The sequence below is a fragment of the Heterodontus francisci genome, chromosome 11 (genome assembly GCF_036365525.1).
Source record: "Heterodontus francisci isolate sHetFra1 chromosome 11, sHetFra1.hap1, whole genome shotgun sequence".
NCBI classification, from domain to species: Eukaryota; Metazoa; Chordata; class Chondrichthyes; order Heterodontiformes; family Heterodontidae; genus Heterodontus; species Heterodontus francisci.
Window position 1 is genome coordinate 103,045,126 of NC_090381.1, and position 23,419 is coordinate 103,068,544.

General features: G+C 45.1%; 1 protein-coding gene across 1 annotated transcript in view; it reads right to left on the reverse strand.

The window, feature by feature from the left end:
• Positions 1–23,419, reverse strand: part of mindy4b (MINDY family member 4B) — a 61,984-nt gene that overhangs the window by 20,762 nt on the left and 17,803 nt on the right. The window contains exons 4-9 of the mRNA XM_068041556.1: positions 18,265–18,384; positions 16,542–16,639; positions 15,608–15,773; positions 7,055–7,120; positions 1,186–1,256; positions 481–553 (exon numbers count right to left, since the gene is read on the reverse strand). Of these exons, the coding sequence (XP_067897657.1) occupies positions 481–553; positions 1,186–1,256; positions 7,055–7,120; positions 15,608–15,773; positions 16,542–16,639; positions 18,265–18,384 (594 nt within the window). The remainder of the gene's footprint in view (positions 1–480; positions 554–1,185; positions 1,257–7,054; positions 7,121–15,607; positions 15,774–16,541; positions 16,640–18,264; positions 18,385–23,419) is intronic.

The following is a 23,419-nucleotide window of genomic DNA, read 5'->3' on the forward strand; positions in this document are numbered from 1 at the left end:
GTCGACAGTAATTTTGTAGGTCCATGCTTCAAGAATACTATCTTGGGTGAGATACCTGAGGGTGCTAAACAACATCCAAGAAGAATAGCAGTGTCCAAAAGATCACCAACAAGTGCCTTTACATCAAGCCCACAATTCTTTTCAAATTAAACACCCAAATTAGAATTGCAATTTGGAGCTTAAATTTATTATAGTTGAATATAGCTTTGTGTACATCATATGTGATGACACTCATACCAGATAACTCTCTGTTGTGGCCCTTCAAATTCCTCAGGAATTGCAAGATGAGGAAAGGCTGCTCCCTGATTGGCACATTTAGACGAATCAGGAAGTCGCCTTTTGGCATCCATTAGACCTCTATGCCAGGAAGTTTAAAGAACTGAGGATGAATCTTCCGAGTTTTTTGAAAAGGACTTGGTGCAAGTTAGGATGAGAACTTTCATTAGTAAAGAACATGTATTTTAAGATATTAATACTTACTTGTCTGCAAATGAAGTTACCCAGGCTTAACTGCAAGAGATGAGAGGTTGTGTTGTCCATATCTTCATGAAGCCTGTAACAAAGAGCAATATATCAGAAAGAGACCACAAACCCCTTCAACACAAGTCAAACAGGTTCACAAACAGATTGCACTTCTGAGAAACTGACTGAAATGCGTCAGAAGAATAGGATGCGTTGAGACTGGGAAACAGTGAATGTGCGATAAGTTGTGCCATCATTCATCACTTCATAGGTCTAATGAGGGAAGCACCTAGTAGAGACCTGATGCTTCTTACAGAGAGAAAGGGAGGGTTAAAGAAAGATTCAGAAGTAGAGAAGGGCAAATAGGACAACTCAAATTTTTTGACTTCCGATGCTCCCAATCAATGCCTTTCAATGAAAGCATGACCTAAAAGTATCTGGAGTCTTGTGAGCATGAACCCCTTGTCTGAAAACTCTGCAGAATAGTACTTCAATACCCTATCCTGCTACACCACAACAGAAACATCATTTTACACTATTCATTGCGCATTCAATTAATATTGTACATCAAGTTTTTTCTTCTTTCCGTGAACAATTCTTAGCTGGCATGATCCTCTGAGCAATTTCTGATAAATTAAACACTGGAATCGTTGGTGCAGAAACGGTATTGTACTTTCAAAAGATTTAGGTCCTAGAGTACGATCAACTCCTCAACTCTCTTACCTTTCCAGAGTCCTTGACAAGAGTAAACTGTACAGGAATAGAATGACTGCATGGCTTCCTTCACCTTTAAACTGAGTAAGAGGAAATGAAAATTTAGATAACATTCATTAATTAACACCATGGTTTCAGACAAGCAGAAGAGAATAATGCTGTTGCACCTTTACTGAAATCATGGTGTGTGATAACAAATGTGTTGATATGTTTGTATAAAATTCTGTTGGCCATTATTTTAACTAAGGCTTTAATTATTTTAAAGGAGCAAAACAGAGAAATCTTGTAGAAGCCTGTTACCTGCTTCTTTTACTCATATTGCACACCTGGATTTCAACTTCATAAAGAATAAAAGATACTCTAAATGTCTCAGATCACTTCTTGAAGCATAAAAAAAGACTTGCATTCATATGGAAGACACCCCACCCCACCGTTTGCTGCATGTCTATCATCTTGTGTAGATTGAAGGATGCCAACCCTGAACTCAGGACAACCCAAAGCTCTTTATAACCAATTAAGTACTTTTTTTTGAAATGTAGTCACTGTTGTAATGTAGAAAGTGCAGCAGCCAATTTGTGCACAGTAAGATCCCACAAACAGCAATAATAACGACCAGATAATCTGTTGTTGCAGAGTTGGTTGAAGAATAAGACACTGAGGGGAACTTCCCTGCCCTTCTTTAAAATACTGGCATGGGGTCTTTTATGCCACAAGGGCAGACAGAGCCTTGGTTTAATGTCACATGTGAAAGACAACACTTCCAACAGTCCAGCACTCTGTCAGTACAGCACTGGAGTTTCAGCCTAGGTCGTGTGAAAATCCCAAGACATTCTATAAGTATATCAATGGGAAGAGGATAACCAGGGAAAGAGTAGGACCCATTAGGGACCAAGGGGGAAATTTGTGGGTGGAGCCAGAGGACATTGGTAGGGTGTTGAACGAATACTTCACATCTGTCTTCACCCAAGAGAAAGAGCTTGTAGATATGGAACTTAGAGAGAGAGACTGTGAGGTTCTTGAGCAAATTGTCATAGGGAGTGATAAGGTATTGAAGGTTTTGGCAGGCTTAAAAGTGGACAAATCTCCAGGTCCGGACGATATGTGTCCCAGGATGCTGTGGGATGCGAGGGTGGGGATTGCAGGGGCTCTGACCCTAATTTTTAATTCCTTTCTGGCCACGGGGGCGGTGCCAGAGGACTGGAGAACAGCTAATGTGGTCCCACTATTTAAGAAAGGTTAGAATTAGAATTAGAATATTACAGCGCAGTACAGGCCCTTCGGCCCTCGATGTTGCGCCGAGTTGTAGAGATAAGCCAGGGAACTACAGACCAGTGAGTCTCACGTCAGTGGTAGGGAAACTATTGGAGAAAATTCTGAAGGAGAGAATCTATCACCACTTGGAGAGGCAAAATTTGATTAGGAATAGTCAGCATGGCTTTGTCAGAGGGAGGTCATGCCTAACAAATTTGATTGAATTTTTTGAGCATGTGACCAGGTGTGTAGGTGAGGGTAGTGCAGTTGATGTAGTTTACACGGATTTCAGCAAAGCCTTTGACAAGGTCCCACATGGGAGACTTATCAAGAAAGCAAATGCACATGGGATACAAGGTCTCTTGATAAGGTGGATTCAAAATTGGCTTAGCTGTAGGAGACAGAGAGCGATGACAGATGGCTGTTTTAGTGACTGGAAGCCAGTGTCCACTGGCGTACCACAGGGATCTGTGCTGGGTCCCCTATTGTTTGTCATTTATATAAACGACATAGATGACTATGTGGGGGGTAGGATCAGTAAGTTCGCGGATGACACAAAGATTGGCCGAGTGGTTAACAGTGAGGTGGAGTGTCTTAGGTTACAGGAAGATATAGACGGGATGGTCAAATGGGCAGAAAAATGGCAGATGGAATTTAATGCTGAAAAGTGTGAGGTGATACATTTTGGAAAGAGTAATGTGAGGCGGAAGTATTCAATGAATGGCCTGACACTGGGAAGTTCCGAGGAACAAAGGGACCTTGGCGTGTTTGTCCATAGATCTCTGAAGGCAGAGGGCAGGTTAATAGGGTGGTGAAAAGGCATATGGGACACTTGCCTTTATCAATCGAGGCATAGATTACAAAAGCAGGGAGGTCATGTTGGAGTTGTACAGAACTTTGGTAAGGCCACAGCTGGAGTACTGTGTGCAATTATGGTCGCCACATTATAGGAAGGATGTGATTGCATTGGAGGGGGTGCAGAGGCGATTCACCAGGATGTTGCCTGGGATGGAATATTTAAGCTATGAAGAGGTTGGGTAGGCTTTGGTTGTTTTCACCGGAGCAGAGAAGACTGAGGGGTGACCTGATTGAGGTGTATAAGATTATGAGGGGCATGGACAGGGTGGCTATGGAGCAGCTGTTCCCCTTAGTTGAAGGGTCAGTTAAGAGTGGTCACAAGTTTAAGGTGAGGGGTGGGAGGGTTAAGGGGGATTTGAAGAAGAACTTTTTTACCCAGAGGGTGGTGACGGTCTGGAATGCACTGCCTGGGAGGGTGGTAGAGGTGGGTTGCCTCACATCCATTAAAAAGTACCTGGATGAGCACTTGGCATGTCATAACATTCAAGGCTATGGGCCAAGTGCTGGCAAATGGGATTAGGTAGACAGGTCAGGTGTTTTAATGCATCGGTGCAGACTCGATGGGCCGAAGGGTCTCTTCTGCACTGTATTATTCAGTGATTCTGGGTGTTAAGTCTCTGGAGTGGGACTTAAACCCACAACCTCCTGACTCAGAGGTGAGAGTGCTACCCACTGAGCCACAACTAAAACCTTAATGAGTAGTTCACAAATATGGAATGACCGTTGAATTACATGATTGTAGGGCTCAAGAATCCCATTATAGTGAATGGGGAACCAGTCATCGAGGCAAGGTAACATTTCCACCCACAGATGGCATTCCCGTGGGTTTTGTTGATCCAACCCAATAGGTTGAGAAGTCTCCCAACTGCCTTCCTGGTGTCTGACTGGGTTGGTTCTGGTACATTCGCTGCTCCTTGAGCCCCATTACCACCCAGCGACACATGGAAAAGGTCGGCCTTGGCCTTGCAGATTTAAGAGATGGAAAGCGGTTTCCACCTTTCCTGTTATCACTCGGCTGGGCAGAGGTGCAGCCATGGAGCATTGGTACACCCCACCGCACCTCACCGTGCCCTATCACCTGCCATTGTCTGCGTGGAGATCAAACCTCACATCCCAACGTTATTGCTGGAGCACCGAAGGGTACCCAGGGCCCGGCAATGAGAAAACCGATTTAGAATTTTCCCTTAATCCTTCGGGGTCGATGCACCAATATACCTGTAATACGTGTGAGAGAGCACTTGGGAAAACTCAGCCCGGGAGAGCTTTGGGAGATTTTGGAAATTCCAGATAATAGAGCTTGCCAGTAGGTAAAGTGCCAGATAACAAAATTTTTACTGTAATTGGGAAATCACATTAGTATACAGCGGCTTCTTCTAATCTTGTTTTGTGGAGAAAGATGACCTCCCAGTTGTGTGGTGTCCAAGAACTACTCTCAGGAATGCTCATACAGAAGAATGCAAGATAAATTCAGCCATTTATTCATCGTTACTGGGACAGAAATCCTGGAACTCTCTACCTAACAGCTCTGTTATTGACTACATTGCTTCATTAAGAAGGCCCATCATCTCAAAGGCAATTAGGGACAGGTAATCAAAGCTGGCCTCCCAGCGATTTCCACATCCCGAGAATAAATGAATGACAAAAAGAGTCTGCACCCACCATTCCCTCAATGACGAGCTCTTGGTTTCAAATATGTCCTCCATGCTGGTTACTACTTACAGGTCAGGCATTTCACAATTGGAAGAACAAAAACTCCAACACTAACAATCTTGTATAAACTTTAGGTCCTATCTGGCATTGACAGAGCAATTTTGTTTCCTATGTGGATGCTTGAATCTGTGACTCAGTTGGTAGCACTCATCTCTATGTTAAAAGGTTGTGGATTCAGGACCTATTCCAGGACTTAGAGTCATAGAGTTATACAGCACAGAAACAGGCCCTTCGGTCCATCGTGTCTGTGCTGGCCATCAAGCACATAACTACTCTAATCCCATTTTCCAGCACTTGGCCCATAGCCTTGTATGCGATGGCATTTCAAGTGCTCATCTAAATACTTCTTAAATGTTGTGAGGGTTCCTGCCTCTACCACCTCTTCAGGCAGAGTGTTCCAGATTCCAACCACCCTCTGGGTGAAATTTTTTTTCCTCAAACCCCCTGCACCTTACCTTAAATCTATGTCCCCTGGTTATTGACCCTTCCGCTAAGGGAAAAAGTCTCTTCCTATCTAACCTATCAATGCCCCTCATCATTTTGTACACCTCAATCATATGTCCCTCCAGTCTTCTCTGCTCTAAGGAAAACAACCCTAGCCTTTAAGTCTCTCTTCATAGCTGAAATGCTCCAGCCCAGGCAAAATCCTGGTGAATCTCCTCTGCACCCTCTCCAGCGCAATCACATCCTTCCTATAGTGTGGTGCCCAGAGTTGTACACAGTACTCCAGCTGTGGCCTAACTTGAGCACAAAAGCTAAGGTTGACACTGCAGTACAGTACTGAGGGAATCCTGCACTGTTGGAAGTTCTATCTTTTGGATGAGACATTAAACCAAGACTCTGTCTGCCATCTCAAGTGGATGTAAAAGCTCTGATGACACTATCGTGAAGAAGAGCAGGTGAGTTATCCCTGGTGTCCTGGCCAATATGTATCCCTCAATCAATGAAAACAGATTATCTGGTCATTATCACATTACTGTTTGTGGGAGCTTGCTATGCACAAATTGGCTGCCGCGTTTCCTTTATTACAACAGTGACTACACTTCAACAGCATTTCATTGGGATGCCAGTGGTCAGTGGTCTTGGAAAGAGCTATAGAAATGCAAGTTTTACTTTCTTGAATCACACTATTTTCCAAAGTCCTTCCCCTTACTGATCAGGGAAAGAGGGAGCAGAGCACTGCACACCACTTCTGGCAACACCCACTCCCTGTTGGGTTATAACAGGACACATGGAGCAGTTGATCATCAAAGAACCGGAGATGCAACTGGATCCCAAGTGGCACCAAGCACGACTGTGAACAGTTAAAATACATTTTATACAACTTGACAACATAAACAGAATTTCATTATTATTCTGTAAAATCTCCTTCTGTCAGCTGACCTCATCACCAGCTAAGTGGTTACCTTAATTTTTAATTCGCAACACCTGTTGCTGCTTTTACTGTCATTTAAAGGTTACCTCAATAGTTTTATTTTGTCACTTCTGAAGATACTGCCTGGTACATAAAGTTTTCCTTTTTATTTCACTCTTTCGAGGGTTGTGTTCCTGAATTAGATTAGTTCCTGGATTAACAAGGCCTCGAATTTAAAATTCTCATCCTTGTTTTCAAATCCCTCCATGGCCTCGCCCCTCCCTATCTCTGTAATCTCCTCCAGCCCCACAACCTTTGGAGATCTCTATGCACCTCCAGTTACGGCTGCTCTATTGGCAGCTGTGCCTTCAGCTGCCTGGGCCCTAAGTTTTGCAATTCCCTCCCTAAACCTCTCCACCTCTCTACTTCTCTCTCCCTTTAAGACGCTCCTGTCCACCTGTCCTAACATCTCCTTACATGGGTCGGTGTCAAACTTTGTTCGATTTCACTCCTGTGAAGGGCCTTGGGTTGTTTTGTTATGTTAAAGGTGCTATATAATACAAGTTGTTGACATTCAATGGCCTCCATCCAATTGTAGCAACCCTTCTAAGGGTTTGATCTTGCATTAAACTGAGCCAATATGGAACTATACAGTACATAGTTTCATTTTCCTAACAGCAGGTAAGTGCCCATCTCAGTACTTACACAGTGTATATGTTCAGCAATGAAATTCTGCAGCTTTCCCTTGTCGGTGAATTTGAAGAGCTGGAGCTAAGGAAAAATAAGAACAGTGTGAGGCAGCATGCACAGGCCACCCCAAAGAGACCTGCTGTCTGATTATGGATTTCCTGTCAGATTTAGGGGTACGTTTTTAAAAATTTGTGCCACCTTTGTTTGTTTAGCTTAGAGAGATTCTGTAGTCTAGAGTAGTTAGAACATTAATATTTATTATTGTATAACTATGTACATCATCCTACATCAACTATGAGTCATCCAAAGCCACGTTGCATCTAGCTTCAAGTGTCTCTCACATGATCTCTTACATCATCATGGTAGGAGATATTCTTTACACTCTCTCAAGATTAACCCTTTCAGACCCTTATACTACAATTTGTTTCAATATGGGCATCGCTGGCAAGGCCAGCATTTGTTGCCCATCCCAGGTTGCCCTGAAGAAGATGGTAATGAACTGCCTTCTTGAACCGCTGCAGTCCATCTGGTACGGGTACCTCCATAGTGTTGTTAAGGAGGGGTGGCCAGAATTTTGAACCAGCGACAGTGAAGGAACGGCGATATGTGTGGCGGTGTGTGGCTTGGAGGGGAACTTGGAAGGGATCTTGCAGATGATGGTGTCCCCACACGTCTGCTGCCCTTGTCCTTCTAAGTAGAAGAAGTCGGGGGTTTGGAAGGTGCTGTCGAAGAAGGCGTGGTGAATTGCTGCAGTGCATCTTGTTTATGGTACACACTGCTGCCTCTGTGCATCGGTGGTGGAGGGAGTGAATGTTTAATGTGGTGGATGGGGTACCGATCAAGCCGGCTGCTTTGTCCTGAATGTTGTCGAGCTTCCAAAGTATTGTTGGAGCCGCACTCATTCAGACAAGTGGAGAGTATTCCATCACACTCCTGACTTGTGCCTTGTAGACGGTGGACAGGCATTGGGGAGTCAGGAGGTGGGTTACTGCCGCAGAATTCCCAGCCTCTGAACTGCTCTTGTAGCCATAATATTTATGTGGCTGGTCCAGTTCAGTTTCTGGTCAATGATAACCCCCAAGATATTGATTGTTTTCAATAACACCTGGGAGCAGACTTCTCGCAAGGGCTCTCCTGCTTTCCTTGGCAACTTGATTGAGAGGTTGGTAGGAACCCGAAAGAAATGAGATAAGTAGGACCATGGAATGCTGTAGGTACTCTCTTAGGTTCTGCGGTGTCAACTATTCCCTTAAACAGCCTGAGCATCTTACTTTCATGGAACAGCTCCCACTGCCATAAGTGTACCTGCACAAAAGCATAACCCAGGGGCACCCTTTTGTGATGTGGACCAGATACTTTTAGCTTTTGCATGTGTATTTCTTCAATCTCCCTGAAGGTGGACTGAGCAAATACTTGTTGAGATGAGACTTGACATGAATTGTTAAACTTTATTTCCTTTCAGGTGAACATACAGAACAACAGTTACAATTAGATTTATTTATTTCCATCAATACAACAGGACTTAATGTCATAATATAAAAATAACAAGTACGCTATGCTATCCTACTTTAGTAAGTCATCTTGCTTGATGCCAGGCTAAGTTTCCAACTATTCTGTCATGTATTTCATCCTTCTCACGGTCCTTTGGTGCCTGACTACCTCTCGCTTTCACAGCTCTCTGTTCAAACAAAATTCTGTGTCCCGTGTCAGCTTTTAGCTGAACTGACTACCCCTAGAGAGCAGAATTCACCAACCTAACTTGGTGATGACTCCTGTGTTGAAATGAAATGAGTTGACACATAGAAACATAGAAAATAGGAGCAGGAGTAGGCCATTCGGCCCTTCGAGCCCGCTCTGCCATTCATTATGATCATGGCTGATTATCCAACTCAGTAACCTGTTCCCCCTTTCGCCCCATATCCTTTGATCCCTTTAGACCCAAGAGCTATATCTAACTCCTTTTTGAAAACATACAATGTTTTGACCTCAACTGTTTTCTGTGGTAGCAAATTCCACAGGCTCACCACTCTCTGGGTGAAGAAACTTCTCCTCATCTCAGTCCTGAAAGGTTTACCCCGTATCCTTAGACTATGACCCCTGGTTCTGGACTCCCCCACCATCGGGGACATCCTTCCTGCATCTACCCTGTCAAGTCCTGTTAGAATTTTATAGGTTTCTAATGAGATCCCCCCCCCTCACTCTTCTGAACTCCAGCGAATATAATCCTAACTGACTCAATCTCTTCTCATATGTCAGTCCCGACATCCCAGGAATCAGTCTGGTAAACCTTTGCTGCACTCACTCTATAGCAAGAACATCCTTCCTCAAATAAGGGGACCAAAACTGCACACAATATTCCAGGTGTGGCCTCACCAAGGCCCTGTATAATTGCAGCAAGACATCCCTGCTTCTGTACTCGAATCCTCTCACTATGAAGGCCAACATACCATTTGCCTTTTTTACCGCCTGTTGCACCTGCATGCTTACCATCAGTGACTGGTGTACGGGAACACCCAGGTCTTGTTTCATATTCCCCTCTCTCAGTTTATAGCCGTTTAAATAATAATCTGCCTTCCTGTTTTTGCAGCAATGAACATGAATGATCAAGGGAATGTCGTACTATCTTTAATTGATTTCAAAATACAGGCTCAGATGCCCTGTCTGAAACCTAATCTAATGTCCTGTGAATTTAACTTCTTGACTGCTAGCTTTAACTCAATTGTGGCATGCTTCACACACATAACACTGCAGCTTGGACAACAGTGAATAGGAGATCTGTCATAATTCAATGCATAAGAAAGCTGTCATATTTTGAATATCTCAAAAGATGCGACTGGTCACTTTAAACTTGGTTACTGTTATCTTGCTTTTCAGAGACTGAAGAGGATACCCATTACTGTCTGATACGCAAACTGTCACTACTTCACAGATATTATTTGTTTGCAGAGCAACTAGAAATAGCTTAAGCCATGCTTCACGCTTTGTCCTGAAACCTATCAAATTACAGTAAGGCACGAGGCAACACTTGCAAATACCCTGGGGTCTTGCACTGGTTGTGGGCGGTTGGCAGTGGTGGGGGTGGGGGGGGGGGGTGGGTGGTGGGGAGCTGTGTGCGGTGCATGGGGAGTGTTTCAGAAACACAGGTCCTGCAGGGGGAGTTTAGGGAGTTAGGTAGTAAGTTAAAAAACAGGACCTCTAGGGTTGTAATCTCTGGATTACTCCCTGTGCCACATGCCAGTGAGGCTAGAAATAGGAAGATAGTGCAGCTAAACACGTGGCTGAGCAGCTGGTGCAGAAGGGAGGGTTTCAGATATCTGGACCATTGGGCTCTCTACAGGGACAGATGGGACCTGTACAAGAAGGACGGGTTGCATCTAAACTGGAAGGGCACTAATATCCTGGCTGCGAGGTTTGCTAGCGTCACTCGGGAGGGTTTAAACTAGTGTGGCAGGGGGGTGGGAACCAGAGCAGTAGGACAGCTAGTGAAGTAAATGAGGAGGACAGAGTAAATAAGGCCAGTAGGACTAAGAGGAAGAGCAGGCAGGGAGATGTTGCTGAGCACAGTGGGACTGGTGGTCTGATGTGCATTTGTTTCAATGCGAGAAGTATAACAGGTAAGGCAGATGAACTTAGAGCTTGGATTAGTACATGGAAATATGATGTTGTTGCTATTACAGAGACTTGGTTGAGGGAAGGGCAGGAGTGGCAGCTAAATGTTCCAGGCTTTAGAAGATTCAGGTGGGATAGAAGGGGATGTAAAAGGGGTGGGGGGGGGGGGGGGGTTGCATTACTGGTTAAGGAGAATATCACAGCTGTACTGCGGGAGGACACCTCAGAGGGATCATGCAGCGAGGCAATATGGGTGGAGTTCAGGAATAGGAAGGGTGCAGTCACGATGTTGGGGGTTTACTACAGGCCTCCCAACAGCCAGCGGGAGGTAGAGGAACAGATATGTAGACAGATTTTGGAAAGATGTAAAGGTAACAGGGTTGTAGTGGTGGGTGATTTTAACTTCCCCAATATTGACTGGGACTCACTTAGTGCTAGGGGCTTGGATGGGGCAGAATTTGTGAGGAGCATCCAGGAGGGCTTCTTGAAACAATATGTAGATAGTCCAACTAGGGATGGGGCCATTCTGGACCTGGTATTGGGGAATGAGCCTGGTCAGGTGGTCGAAGTTTCAGTGGGGGAGCATTTCAGGAGCAGTGACCATAATTCCATAAGTTTTAAGGTACTTGTGGATAAGGATAAGAGTAGGCCTCGGGTGAAGGTGCGAAATTGGGGGAAGGCTAATTCTAACAATATTAGGCAGGAACTGAAGAATTTAGATTGGGGGCGGCTGTTTGAGGGTAAATCAACATCTGACATGTGGGAGTCTTTCAAACGTCAGATGATTAAAATTCAGGACCAGCATGTTCCTGTGAGGGAGAAAGACAAGTTTGGCAAATTTCGGGAAGCTTGGATAACACGGGATATTGTGAGCCGAGTCAAAAAGGAAAAGGAAGCATTTGTAAGGGTTGGAAGGCTAGGAACAGATGAAGCACTTGAGGAATATAAAGACAGTAGGAAGGAACTTAAGCAAGGAGTTAGGAGGGCTAAAAGGGGTCATGAAAAGTCATTGGCAAACAGGATTAAGGAAAATCCCAAGGCTTTTTATACATATATAAAGAGCAAGAAGGTAACCAGGGAAAGGGTTGGCCCACTCAAGGACAGAGATGGGAATCTATGCGTGGAGCCAGAGGAAATGGGTGAGGTGCTAAATGAGTACTTTGCATCAGTATTCACCAAGGCGAACAACTTGGTGGATGATGAGCCGAGGGAAGGGAGTGCAGATAGTCTCAGTCATCTCATTATCAAAAAGGAGGAGGTGTTGGGTGTCTTGCAAAGCATTGAGGTAGATAAGTCCCCAGGGCCTGATGGGATCTACCCCAGAATACTGAGGGAGGCACGGGAAGAAATTGCTGCAGCCTTGACAGAAATCTTTGCATCCTCATTGGCTACAGGTGAGGTCCCAGAGGACTGGAGAATAGCCAATGTTGTTCCTTTGTTTAAGAAGGGTGGCAAGGATAATCCAGGAAATTATAGGCCGGTGAGCCTTACGTCAGTGGTAGGGAAACTATTAGAGAGGATTCTTCGGGACAGGATTTACTCCCATTTGGAAACAAACAAACTTATGAGCGAGAGGCAGCATGGTTTTGTGAAGGGCAGGTCGTGTCTTGCTAATTTGATTGAGTTTTTTGAGGAAGTGACGAAGATGATTGATGAGGGAAGGGCGGTGGATGTTGTCTATATGGACTTTAGTAAAGTCTTTGACAAGGTCCCGCATGGCAGACTGGTGCAAAAGGTGAAGTCACACGGGATCAGAGGTGAGCTGGCAAGATGGATACAGAACTGGCTCAGTCACAGAAGACAGAGGGTAACAGTGGATGGGTGTTTTTCTGAATGGAGGGATGTGACTAGTGGTGTTCCGCAGGGATCAGTGCTGGGACCTTTGCTGTTTGTAGTATACATAAATGATTTGGAGGAAAATGTAGCTGGTCTGATTAGTAAGTTTGCGGACGACACAAAGGTTGGTGGAGTTGTGGATAATGAAGAGGATTGTCAGAGGATACAGCAGGATATAGATCGGTTGGAGACTTGGGCGGAGAAATGGCAGATGGCGTTTAATCCGGACAAATGTGAGGTCATGCATTTTGGAAGGTCTAATGCAGGTGGGAGGTATACAGTAAATGGCAGAACCCTTAGGAGTATTGACAAGCAGAGAGATCTGGGCGTACAGGTCCACAGGTCACTGAAAGTGGTAACGCAGGTGGATAAGGTAGTCAAGAAGGCATACGGCATGCTTGCCTTCATCGGTCGGGGCATAGAGTATAAAAATTGGCAAGTCATGTTGCAGCTGTACAGAACCTTAGTTAGGCCACACTTAGAATATTGCGTGCAATTCTGGTTGCCACACTACCAGAAGGACGTGGAGGCTTTGGAGAGGGTACAGAGGAGGTTTACCAGGACGTTGCCTGGTCTGGAGGGCATTAGCTATGAGGAGAGGTTGGAAAAACTCGGATTGTTTTCACTGGAACGACGGAGGTGGAGGGGCGACATGATAGAGGTTTACAAAGTTATGAGAGGCATGGACAGAGTGGATAGTCAGAAGCTTTTTCCCAGGGTGGAAGAATCAGTTACTAGGGGACATAGGTTTAAGGTGCGAGGTGAAAATTTTAGAGGGGATGTGCGAGGCAAGTTTTTTACACAGAGGGTGGTGAGTGCCTGGAACTTGCTGCCGGGGGAGGTGGTGGAAGCAGATACGATAGCGACGTTTAAGAGACATCTTGACAAATATATGAATAGGAAAGGAATAGAGGGATATGGGCCCCAGAAGTGCAGAAAGTGTTAGTTTCGGCAGGCATCAAGATCGGCGCAGGCTTGGATGGCCGAATGGCCTGTTCCTGTGCTGTACTGTTCTTTGTTCTTTTTGTTCTATCACATCAATTCGATAATGTTGATTCGCCAATGGGCCGGAGCTAATGCCTTCCTGCAGTCCATTGTTTTTTAACTATAAATGGTCTGAGAGATAAATCGCAGTCAGCATGCTCCTAGTTTGCCAGTTTCATTCTGTATTATTATACAACAACCCAAGTGGAAGACTTGTCTCAAGATTCTGTAATTGGTGGATGAGACTCACAGGGTTGTCTAGCTTTATAAGAAACAAAGTGTCTCATGGTAGATTTTTATATATGAACAGACAGCATGGTTTAAATTACAAGCTTCTGTACTGTCTCTTGTCACTGCTTATCAGTTAATTTTAATAAACATGTTCCAAATTTTATAGCCTAAGATGAGTTCTGACAATGTTTTTCCTTCGGCTCGCTGAAGTCTGAAAGATAAAGAAAGGGCTTGAGCCACATCCAAGTAAATAGAGTGTCATGCAGGCCCCAACCTGCCAAGAATGAGGCACATATATTTTGCCACATGGACATTAAATTTTAAAAATTGTTGCTGGGAAGAAAAGAAAGCTGATTACAAGGGATTGCTAAGCCCCTGGCTGGAAAGACATTTTTTTCATACTCGCAGACAGTGTTGGAACAAAAGAACCAGTCCCTGCCCCAATACACAGAAGAGACCTGGTCAAACCAGTCGGTCACATGACCACCTGCTGGCCAACTAGGGGAGTTTTAAATTGGAGAAACAGTGTTTTGAAGACAGAAAGCTGTTTGCTCCTGGACTGACAAGACCTCTTGTGGCTGCCTTGCAGCCGCCTCTCCTGTCTGCTCTCATCTCTCTCACCAGCTTCGGCAACCATTGAAGACATATGAATCCCAAGACAGAAAAGTGTCCTACAGTGAACAAGGTTTAAGAAGAATAATGGGCTCCAATGAAACGCAAGATCTACCTACAAGCAAGGACTACAGTGAGCTCGAAGCACAGTAACAAAAACCCTTCTTCAGAGATTGCCTCAAACCTCTCCACTACTTTTCTTCTGCTCTTTTCTGTTTCTATTTGCATGTGCGTTTCCGTATGCATGCTGGCGTGGGGCACGGCGTGTAACCGTAGGCATTAACTGAATTAGAGTTTAAGTTTAAGTTTTCATAAATTTCACTTTTCTTCTTTAAACCTAAGAAAGCCTGTTTGTGCTCATTTATTTGCCTTATAATTAGAAAGCGGCGAGCAAGGATTCACCAAGGTGGAGCTCAAAACACAGTGTGTTTAAAAACAAAAGCCTGTTACAGTAAGACCAGGTGAAGGCTGAAAGGGCCCCCCTAGGCGCCTTTCTCACCTCATTGTAACAAGAGGAACAAGTGTTCGACTCTTAGACAACACTGCGCTAAATATATTGAATATAGATATATTACACTAAATTTATTTCACTAAATCGGCACACCTTGGCTGTGCTGGGTACCATCAATAAGATGCATTGCAGCAACTCACAAGGTTCCTTTGACTGCACCTTCCAAACCAGCGACCTCTACCACCTAGAAGAGCAAGGGCAGCAGGCACATGGGAAAATCACCACCTGCAAGTTCCACCCTAAGTCACACACCATCCTGACTTGGAACTATATCAACATTCTTTCATTGCCGCTGGGTCAGAATCCTGGAATTCCCTTCCTGACAGCACTGTGGGGGTACCTACACCATAAGGACTGCAGCGGTTCAAGAAGGCAGCTCACCATCACCTTTTCAAGGGCAATTAGGGATAGGTAATAACTGTTGGCCTTGCCAGCAATACCCACATCCCACGGATGAAATAAAAAAAAATACGGGTTCGATCCCTCAAAAACACTGCACTAGATATAGAAGCAAGGATTTGACCGTGTTATCTAACAGATATTGCACGTGTAAAGTAATATTCCAATTTTTAGGGAAAGAGGCTGCTTGGGAGCGATCTTTGATGCAGAGCTAAGGGAAATAATTTCTTGCTCTTCTTCAAATAGTGCTAGTCATATTGAATGGCCATCCGGACAATTAAAGAATAGAAAACTTTACAATGTTTACAATACACAAATTATCATACATGACTCAAATGAAATCACATTATAACTCAAGGTGATGTTTGTGTGGGAATGGTTCTTACTCTCTCTGTGTAGCAGTCCATTTTGTAGTCAATTGTCGGGCCAAAATAAGAGTCAGTGGTCACCAAACAAACAAAGCTCTTGACTCCTTCCCCTGCCGTCCACAGGATGTCAGAGAGTGCTGCCGCCAATGCATTTTCTTGCGCTTTATGGCTTACTGCATGCAGGCTACAAGAGAATGCAGAAAATGTGAGGCACCGGTTGCAGAGTCAATCCATCTGTGACCAATTTTAGAGCGAAATTGTGGATGGCAATTGAGGGCTGACTGCTACATGGAAGCTTTAGCACCTCAGATGCAAGTAAGGCCAATCATTATTTGGCATCATGTTACCAACTTTGTGTCAAGGCCTTACTTTCTTTCTCTCTGCATCCTCACTATATTAAAATTAAGATTCATCACATTATCTTCTGCTCTCATTCTAAATAGGGGTGGCCAACTTTGGTTGGACGTATTCCTGGAGATTTCATTGCATGACCTCCCACCTCCAAAGGCCCCGCCCCTTAAAACAGCCTCTTTACCCATCTCCAATATTTTCACAACAAACAAAAGTGATCAAGGAAAATTTAGAAAGGAAACCATCACTTTGAAGGCTGCCATGATTTTTCCCATGAGGGTTACTCACAACAATGTCCAGGAGATTAATCTTTAATTCCTGAAGATTCCAGGACAACTCTGGAGGGTTGGCAATGCTATTTCTAACATATGTAAATGAGGGACTTAATGCCTGTTTAAGATGTGCTCCTGTCAGGGTCGCAGGCACACCTGAGGGCAGTTGCAAGCCTGTTAATAGCCCTTTAGTGATCCTCCCATTTCTCCTCAGGACTTAGCCAAGGGTGGGATGCCAGCATCTAAAAACTAATTGAAAACAATCAATAAAATCTCACAATAATTCTCAAGAGTTTAATGAATTAGTCAAGCTGAGAGTATTGTTTTACCATTTAATGTTGTGGCTTTCCACTTCACTATTTCTCGTGAACAGCAAGTACTTGAGGATATGTGCTTGTACAGCCATCTGAATAGTCCTTGTACCACCCTTCAAAAAGAATGAATTATTTTAAAAACAAACACAAATAGTATCAACACTATATTTTATATTATAATCCTGTTAGTCTGCTACAACACACAGAGCATAGAATATTTTGAAGGATAAATCGATGCATATACACAATTAAACAGCTGGATGTATGTTCTCTATTTAGCTCTTAAAATGCAGTAGATGGGCATTTTAACTTTTCAATCTTTGGCAGTATCTCCCAAACCCATAACCTACACCACCTAGAAGGACAACGGCAACAGGTACATGGAAACACCATCACTTCCGGCTTCCCCTCCAAGTCATACACCATCCTGACTCGGACACATATCGACTGTTTCTTCATCCTCAAAATCCGGGAACTCCCAACCTAACAGTACTGTGGAAGCAACTTCACCACACGAACTGCAGGCGTTCAAGATGAAGAGGTTCACTACCACCTTCTCAAGAGCAACTAGGGATGGGCAACAACTGCTGGCCTTGCCAGTGATGCTCACATCCCAAGTATGAATATATAAAGAAAAATAATTTTATTTAATTGGCCTGCCTCAATTTCAAAAGTAAGTTATTATGTGAAGTACTTTGAAGCATTTCAATGTGATCAGTTTCTATATAAATGAAATTAGTATCTATTATGGTAAATGTTACCTTTTTAAAAATCTTTTAATTTATTGAATCATTATTCACGGTTTCTGGTATGTTGTGCAATTTGAGTTGATTAATCTGTGGCGAACTCGCTGACAATACTTGAGGGGGAGGGCCCTAAACCTACACTTTTACCAAGCTGCACTTAAAAGAAAGGACTCACATTTACATGAGCTTTTTCACCACCTCAGGGCATCCCATAGTGCTTTACAGGAAATGAAGTACTTTTAAAGTGTAGTCACTGTTGTAATGTAGGAAATGCAGCAGCCGATTCGTGCACAGCAAGCTCCCACAAACAACAATGTGATAATGACCAGAAAACTTGTTTTTGTGATGTTGACTGAGGGATAAATATTGGGCAGAACACCAGGGATAACTCCCCTGCTTTTCTTTGAAGTAGTGCCATGGGATCTTTTACATCCACTTGAGAGGGCAGACAGAGTCTTGGTTTAACATCTCATCCAAAAGATGGCACCTCAGACAGTGCAGCATTCCCTCGGTACTGCACTGGAGTATCAGCTTTTTGATTTTAGTGCTAGATTTCAGGACTCAAATATAGAAGACTGAAGGGTGATCTGAGGTGTTTAAAATTATACAAGGATTCGACAGGGTAGATACAGAACAACTATTTCAAGAATGAGGGCACATACACTGAAAATTAGACCTAGGCCATTTAGGACGTGAATCGCAAATCAATATTTCACACAAAGGGTAGTAGAAATCTGGAACCTCTCCCCTAAAAGTCTGTGAATGCTAGAGGACAACTGGAGCTTTCAAGACTTCCTATAATGGGTGGCCAATCGAAAACACCAACTAACACTCCAACAGCAAGTTGCAAATCTACCCCAGAGCATACAATCCGTATCAGGAAACTGGTGTGAATTTCTCAGTAGTTTAATTTGATGACTTTAAGCATGGCGGGTTTCTGCGTAAGTCAAACCCAACGAAAAAAATGTTGTACAGCTTTTACTGGCACTGACCCTTTCTGCCTCCAGTGCATATGCCAAGTCTGAATAAGGTTCTCGGAATTTGAAGTGGGATTTCTTCCATTCATAATTGAAAACTTGAAATGCTGCTCCAAACAGAACCTTACGTAACGCCTATATCAAAAAGAAATCAAAAGTCAGTACAAAGCAACTGTAAAGATACAAAAGGTATCCATTTTAAACCTGTAATAACTACTTGCATCCACCCAACTAGGCCGCAGGAAAAGTTTACTAAATCTCGTTTCCAGTCCCAAAATGGTAGCTTAATTAGCCAGCACACGTGCGAAAGACCGAATGGCCCCTTCTGTGTTAGCCGTGGTCGCACTGTCTCACCTCTGAGTCAAAGGCTTGTAGGTTCGTCCCACTCCAGGACTTTAGCAAAAAAATCAAAAGCTGACATTCCACCGCAGGAGTGAGGGAGTGCTGTACTGTCGGAGGTGCTGTCTTTCAGATAAGGGCCAGAATTTTACAGCCCCCTAATGAGTGGGCTGGTGGCGGGGGTGGCCGTAAAATTGAATGGGAGGCGGGAGGTGGGGTGCTGTTCCCGATGCCTTCACGCCCCCACTACAATTTTCCGTGGGGCGGCAGTGGAAAGAAATGGCCTGCCCGCCCCAGGCCAATCAAGGCCCGTAAGTGGCCAATTAACTGCTACTAAAGGGCCTCCTCCCACCGCCTCTTGTATTTTACACCAGCGGCTGGATGGGAAAGGCCCCAAGAACACCGCCAGGTAAAACCTGGTGGCCTTCTTGAGGGCTGGGAGGGGGCCCTCCTGATCAGGCACCCTGTGCCCCATGGAGGGCTGTCCCCAAAGTCCCAACCGCCCCACGCACAGCACTTCTTGAACTTATCAAGCTTACACTTTGATAGTCCAGATAGATTGTCCTCTGACACGGGCAGATGTATTTTACCACGAGCAGCATTATTGTTTTGAAGCCACATCTGCTGCTTTTGAATGAATGGAGATTTTTAACGTTGCTGCCCCGGCGACTAGGATTCATCTCGCACTAAATGGATAAAGCTCGAAAACATAATGGCATATTGTTTCCCCTTGTGGGAGAGACTAGAACTGGGGGACACAGTTTAAAAATAAGGGGTCGCCCATTTAAGACAGAGATGAGGAGAAATTTTTTTCTCTCACAGGGTTGAGAGTCTTTGGAATTCTCTTCCCCAGACGGCAGTGGAGGTAGGGTCATTGAATATTTTTAAGGCAGAAGTAGATAAATTCTTGACTAACAAGGGAGTCAAAGGGTACTGGGTGTAGGCGGGAAAGTAGAGTTGAGGCCACAATCAGATCAGCCATGATCTTATTAAATGGCAGAGCAAGCTCGAAGGAGCCAAATGGCCTACCCCTGCTCCTAATTCGTATGTTCCTATATTGGAATCACTTCATAAAATTATACAGCCCACACCGAGGCCATTCGTCCATTGTGCCTGTGCTGGCTCTTTGAAAGAGCTATCCAATTACTGCCACTTCCTTGCTCTTTTCCCATACCCTCCTTTTCAGGTATATATCCAATCCCCTTTTGAAAGTTACTGCGGAATTTGCTTCCACCATCCTTAAGGGCAATGCATTCCAGATCACAACTCAATACGTAAAAAAATCATCCCTTCGTCTAATTCTTTTGGTCTTATCCTTGAAACAGTTACACATCACAGATGAGTTAATGATCAGTCTGCAAGGAAACATCAATGACCCATCTTGTATCCTGTTTGTTATGCTCATCATAATTGGCAATCCAATGTGCTTGACACAGAGAAGCACTTAATTGCATCGCAAATCCTTGCTGACCGTTGAGGCGAGTGCATGGGGATAGGAAGCTGATGTCATTCTAACATTTCTAATTGACTGCAATGCATACAATGGCATAACACAATCGCTGCAGTAGGTTCAAGATAACTGTACCGCACATGGGTGATAGAAATAGTCACATTAACAGCACTGAGATATTATCTTGCAAGGTTTCCAGTCTCTGCATGCTCCCCAAGACAAAAGGGCTCTTGAAATTATAATAAATGTTCTTGTCTGTACTTGAATGGGAGGGAGTGGAACAGACAGAGAACTGAATAAATTGAATAGAGCTTCTGAGGTGGACTGAACATTGACTGAACCTAGGAAACTAAGAGGTTGTTGTGAATGAAGGTGTGACAACATGGCAAAGAGCCATTAGTGGATGCCAGGGATCAGTGCTGAGGGTACTGCTGTTTCTACTGTAGATAAAGGACTTGGAACTGCAGGCAAAGAAAACCTAAAGCAGTTGACCTGAAAGCCTGGAAATTTCCGTAAAGATTTCTTTTTGCCTCTCTCCGTAACTTCAGCCGAAGTTCAGCTGTGTCTCAATGGGTAGCACTCTTATCTGCGTCAGAAGTTTGTGGGTGCAAGTCCCACTTCAGAGATTTGAGCAAAAATTTTAGGCTGAGACTCCAGTGCAGTACTGAGTTGGAGGTGCCATCTTTTGGATGAGATGTTAAGCCCTATCTGTCCTCTCAGGTGAATGTAAATGATCCCATGGCAACATTTTGACGAAGAGCAGGGGTGTTTTCCTTGGTATCCTGACCAATCAAAATCACCAAAACAGATTATCTGGTCATTATCAATTGCTGTTTGTGGGAGCAAATTAGCTGCCACATTTCTACATTACAACAGTGACTCCACTTGAAAGCACTTTGGGATGTCCTGAGGTCATGTGATCCAGGGTCAGGAGCCTGCGTCGGGCGCATTTCTGGGTCCCCATCCCAATTTTAAACGAGCAGGTCAATTAGTGGCCATGGGCGTGTTGGACCCCCAAATAGGGGCAGTGGAGGTGGGGAGGAGGTGGGACAGAAACGAGGCAGGAGACATTTAAACAGGAACCAGCAGCCGTTATTGTGGTTGCCGGTTTATGGGAAAGATGGCAGAGGGAGAGGATCAGCATGCCTGCAGAAGGACAGGCACCCATGCCAGGGCGACCCCCTGATTTAGCAGTGCCTGAGGCAGTGTCAGCAAGATGCAATTTCTTTTCTGGCAAGTGACAAGAGACGGCCAGCTAGCCAAACCAAACAAACTTGGCTGGAGGTGGCTGAGAAAGCGAGTGGGCGCAGCTTTGTGAGCAGGACATGGATTCAGTGCCGCAAATGCTTTCACTACCTTCAGCGGACTGGCAAGGTGAGTGCAGCGCTGCACCCAGATGACAGGCCTCCAGGTCTGCAGTCACAAGAATATACACGAGTTGAGCAGCCTGACGGTGCATAGTCCTCCTGAACAGTTGAGACACGTGTGCCCAGGAGCATCACTGTGCTGTGGGAAAAGCTGATCTCTCTATCAGAAGTGCAGGAGGCAGCACTGTGGCTAGTGTCATCACGTGTGTCGGTGCAGCTTAATGTAGTGAGGGAGTGCACATTGCTCTTAACTCTTATCCTTTTGACCTTGTAGGAAAAGAGAGCGCACAACACTAGAGAAAGGGCTCGGTTGGGTGGTGGAGTGCCAAATCTGGCCATACTGCCACCAATGGCAGAGGTGGCCCTTGACCTGGCCATGGTGGCAACACATGATGGAGTTGGCGATGGCGAGAATGGAGTCCATCCAAGACAGGGTGAAAAGATCTGAACAACTTCAAGTGATAGAGATGGAGCTCCCTCTTCCCTAGTTTCCTACATGCCAAAGCAAGAGCTCTAAGCTTCAGCTCTGCTGAAGCAGACAATGACAGAGGTGATGTAGCACAACCACCTACTTATGTCTCCCACAGGCCCGGGAGTGGAGGAGGAGGCAATGCAGGCCAGAACAACAGCTTTGGTGTCATCTGCAGAGGAGGAATTGTGTTTGGCAGCCTTGCCCCCTGCTCTTATGCCCTCATGATGCCGAGAGGGTCATGACCCCCTACACTGCCAATGCTCTGACTGCTCATTCTCCCTGCCACATGCACTGTGCCAAAGGCACCTGTCTGTCAATGGCCGAGTTCCCCTCTGTGCCTTTCACCCTTTTATGGAGCGCGGGTGATTCCCTGGGATGGTCACGACTTGCTCCCCACTGTGTACCCGCCTCCCGCCACCCTGATCTGCCCCAGACAGCGCATGCAGACGTGTGCCACTGCGAAAATCACAACACCCCCCTACTCCAATTAATGGCCTCTTAATGAGCTCCTTAACCATCTTAATTGGCCTTAATCAGGGATTGGGTGGCATCGCGATACTGCCATTCCCCCCTCCCCCAGCCGCCCTGGCGAACATGGCTGGCGCCGGGAATGGCAATGGGAAACTGGCTCGCCGGCCAAAGCTGATATTTTGAAGTCCCGTTCACCACCATTCCTGCCCCTACGGGACCCGAAGATCAAACCCAAGGCTTCTCTTCCTTGAGAAACAGTGGGAGATATATGCCCAAATGTCTGAGTTCTCTGAGGCTGTGCGAAGTCATGAGCAGAGAATGGAGGAGTCCATCCATGACATATGCACTGCCACGATTCAGGCATATGAGCACATGAGCCTATCCATTGAAAGAGTCTTGGACAACCATTTGCAACATCATGCTGAGTGGATGCATGAGCAGCGCACTGACCGCCAGGCAATGAATGCCACTTTATGTAGCATTGACTGGTCAGTGCCACTGATGGCATAATGATGTATGGAGTGGATGCCAGGTAACCCCCACCCCCACCTCCCCAAGCTGGTTGTCCACGCTGACATTCAAGTGGGCCATGAAAGGGCTGAGGCAGGTAACGAAGAGTGTGAAGGGGCCACCCCTCAAGGGATATCCTCATTATCTGATGCCCCCCTTGGCCCCTCCAACTGAGGCGCTGTCAATGCAGGATGATCCTGTGGCAGTAGTTGTCCCTGTGTCATGGCTATATTGGGGACAACCGTCACAGGCAGCTCAGCCTCATCCACACACAGGTTAATAGCCCGCCTCCACCCCTTCCTCTTCCACAGGGGGAGCACCCCATTGGAACGCCCACGATCAGAGGCCTCTGCTTCGGTAATCTCACGGTCATGCTCACTTTGTGACACTTGTTAATACATTTGATGTCTTACACTGATTCATATATTGCAATGAAAATGATTGTGATTGCACCCAGATTTATGTGAGTCTCATGATTGATGGGTTAAAGGCAGATGAATTTTGAGGTGGTGGAGACTCGCACATGAGTGTAATAGTTGTCGTAGTGTGACAGTTGGGAAC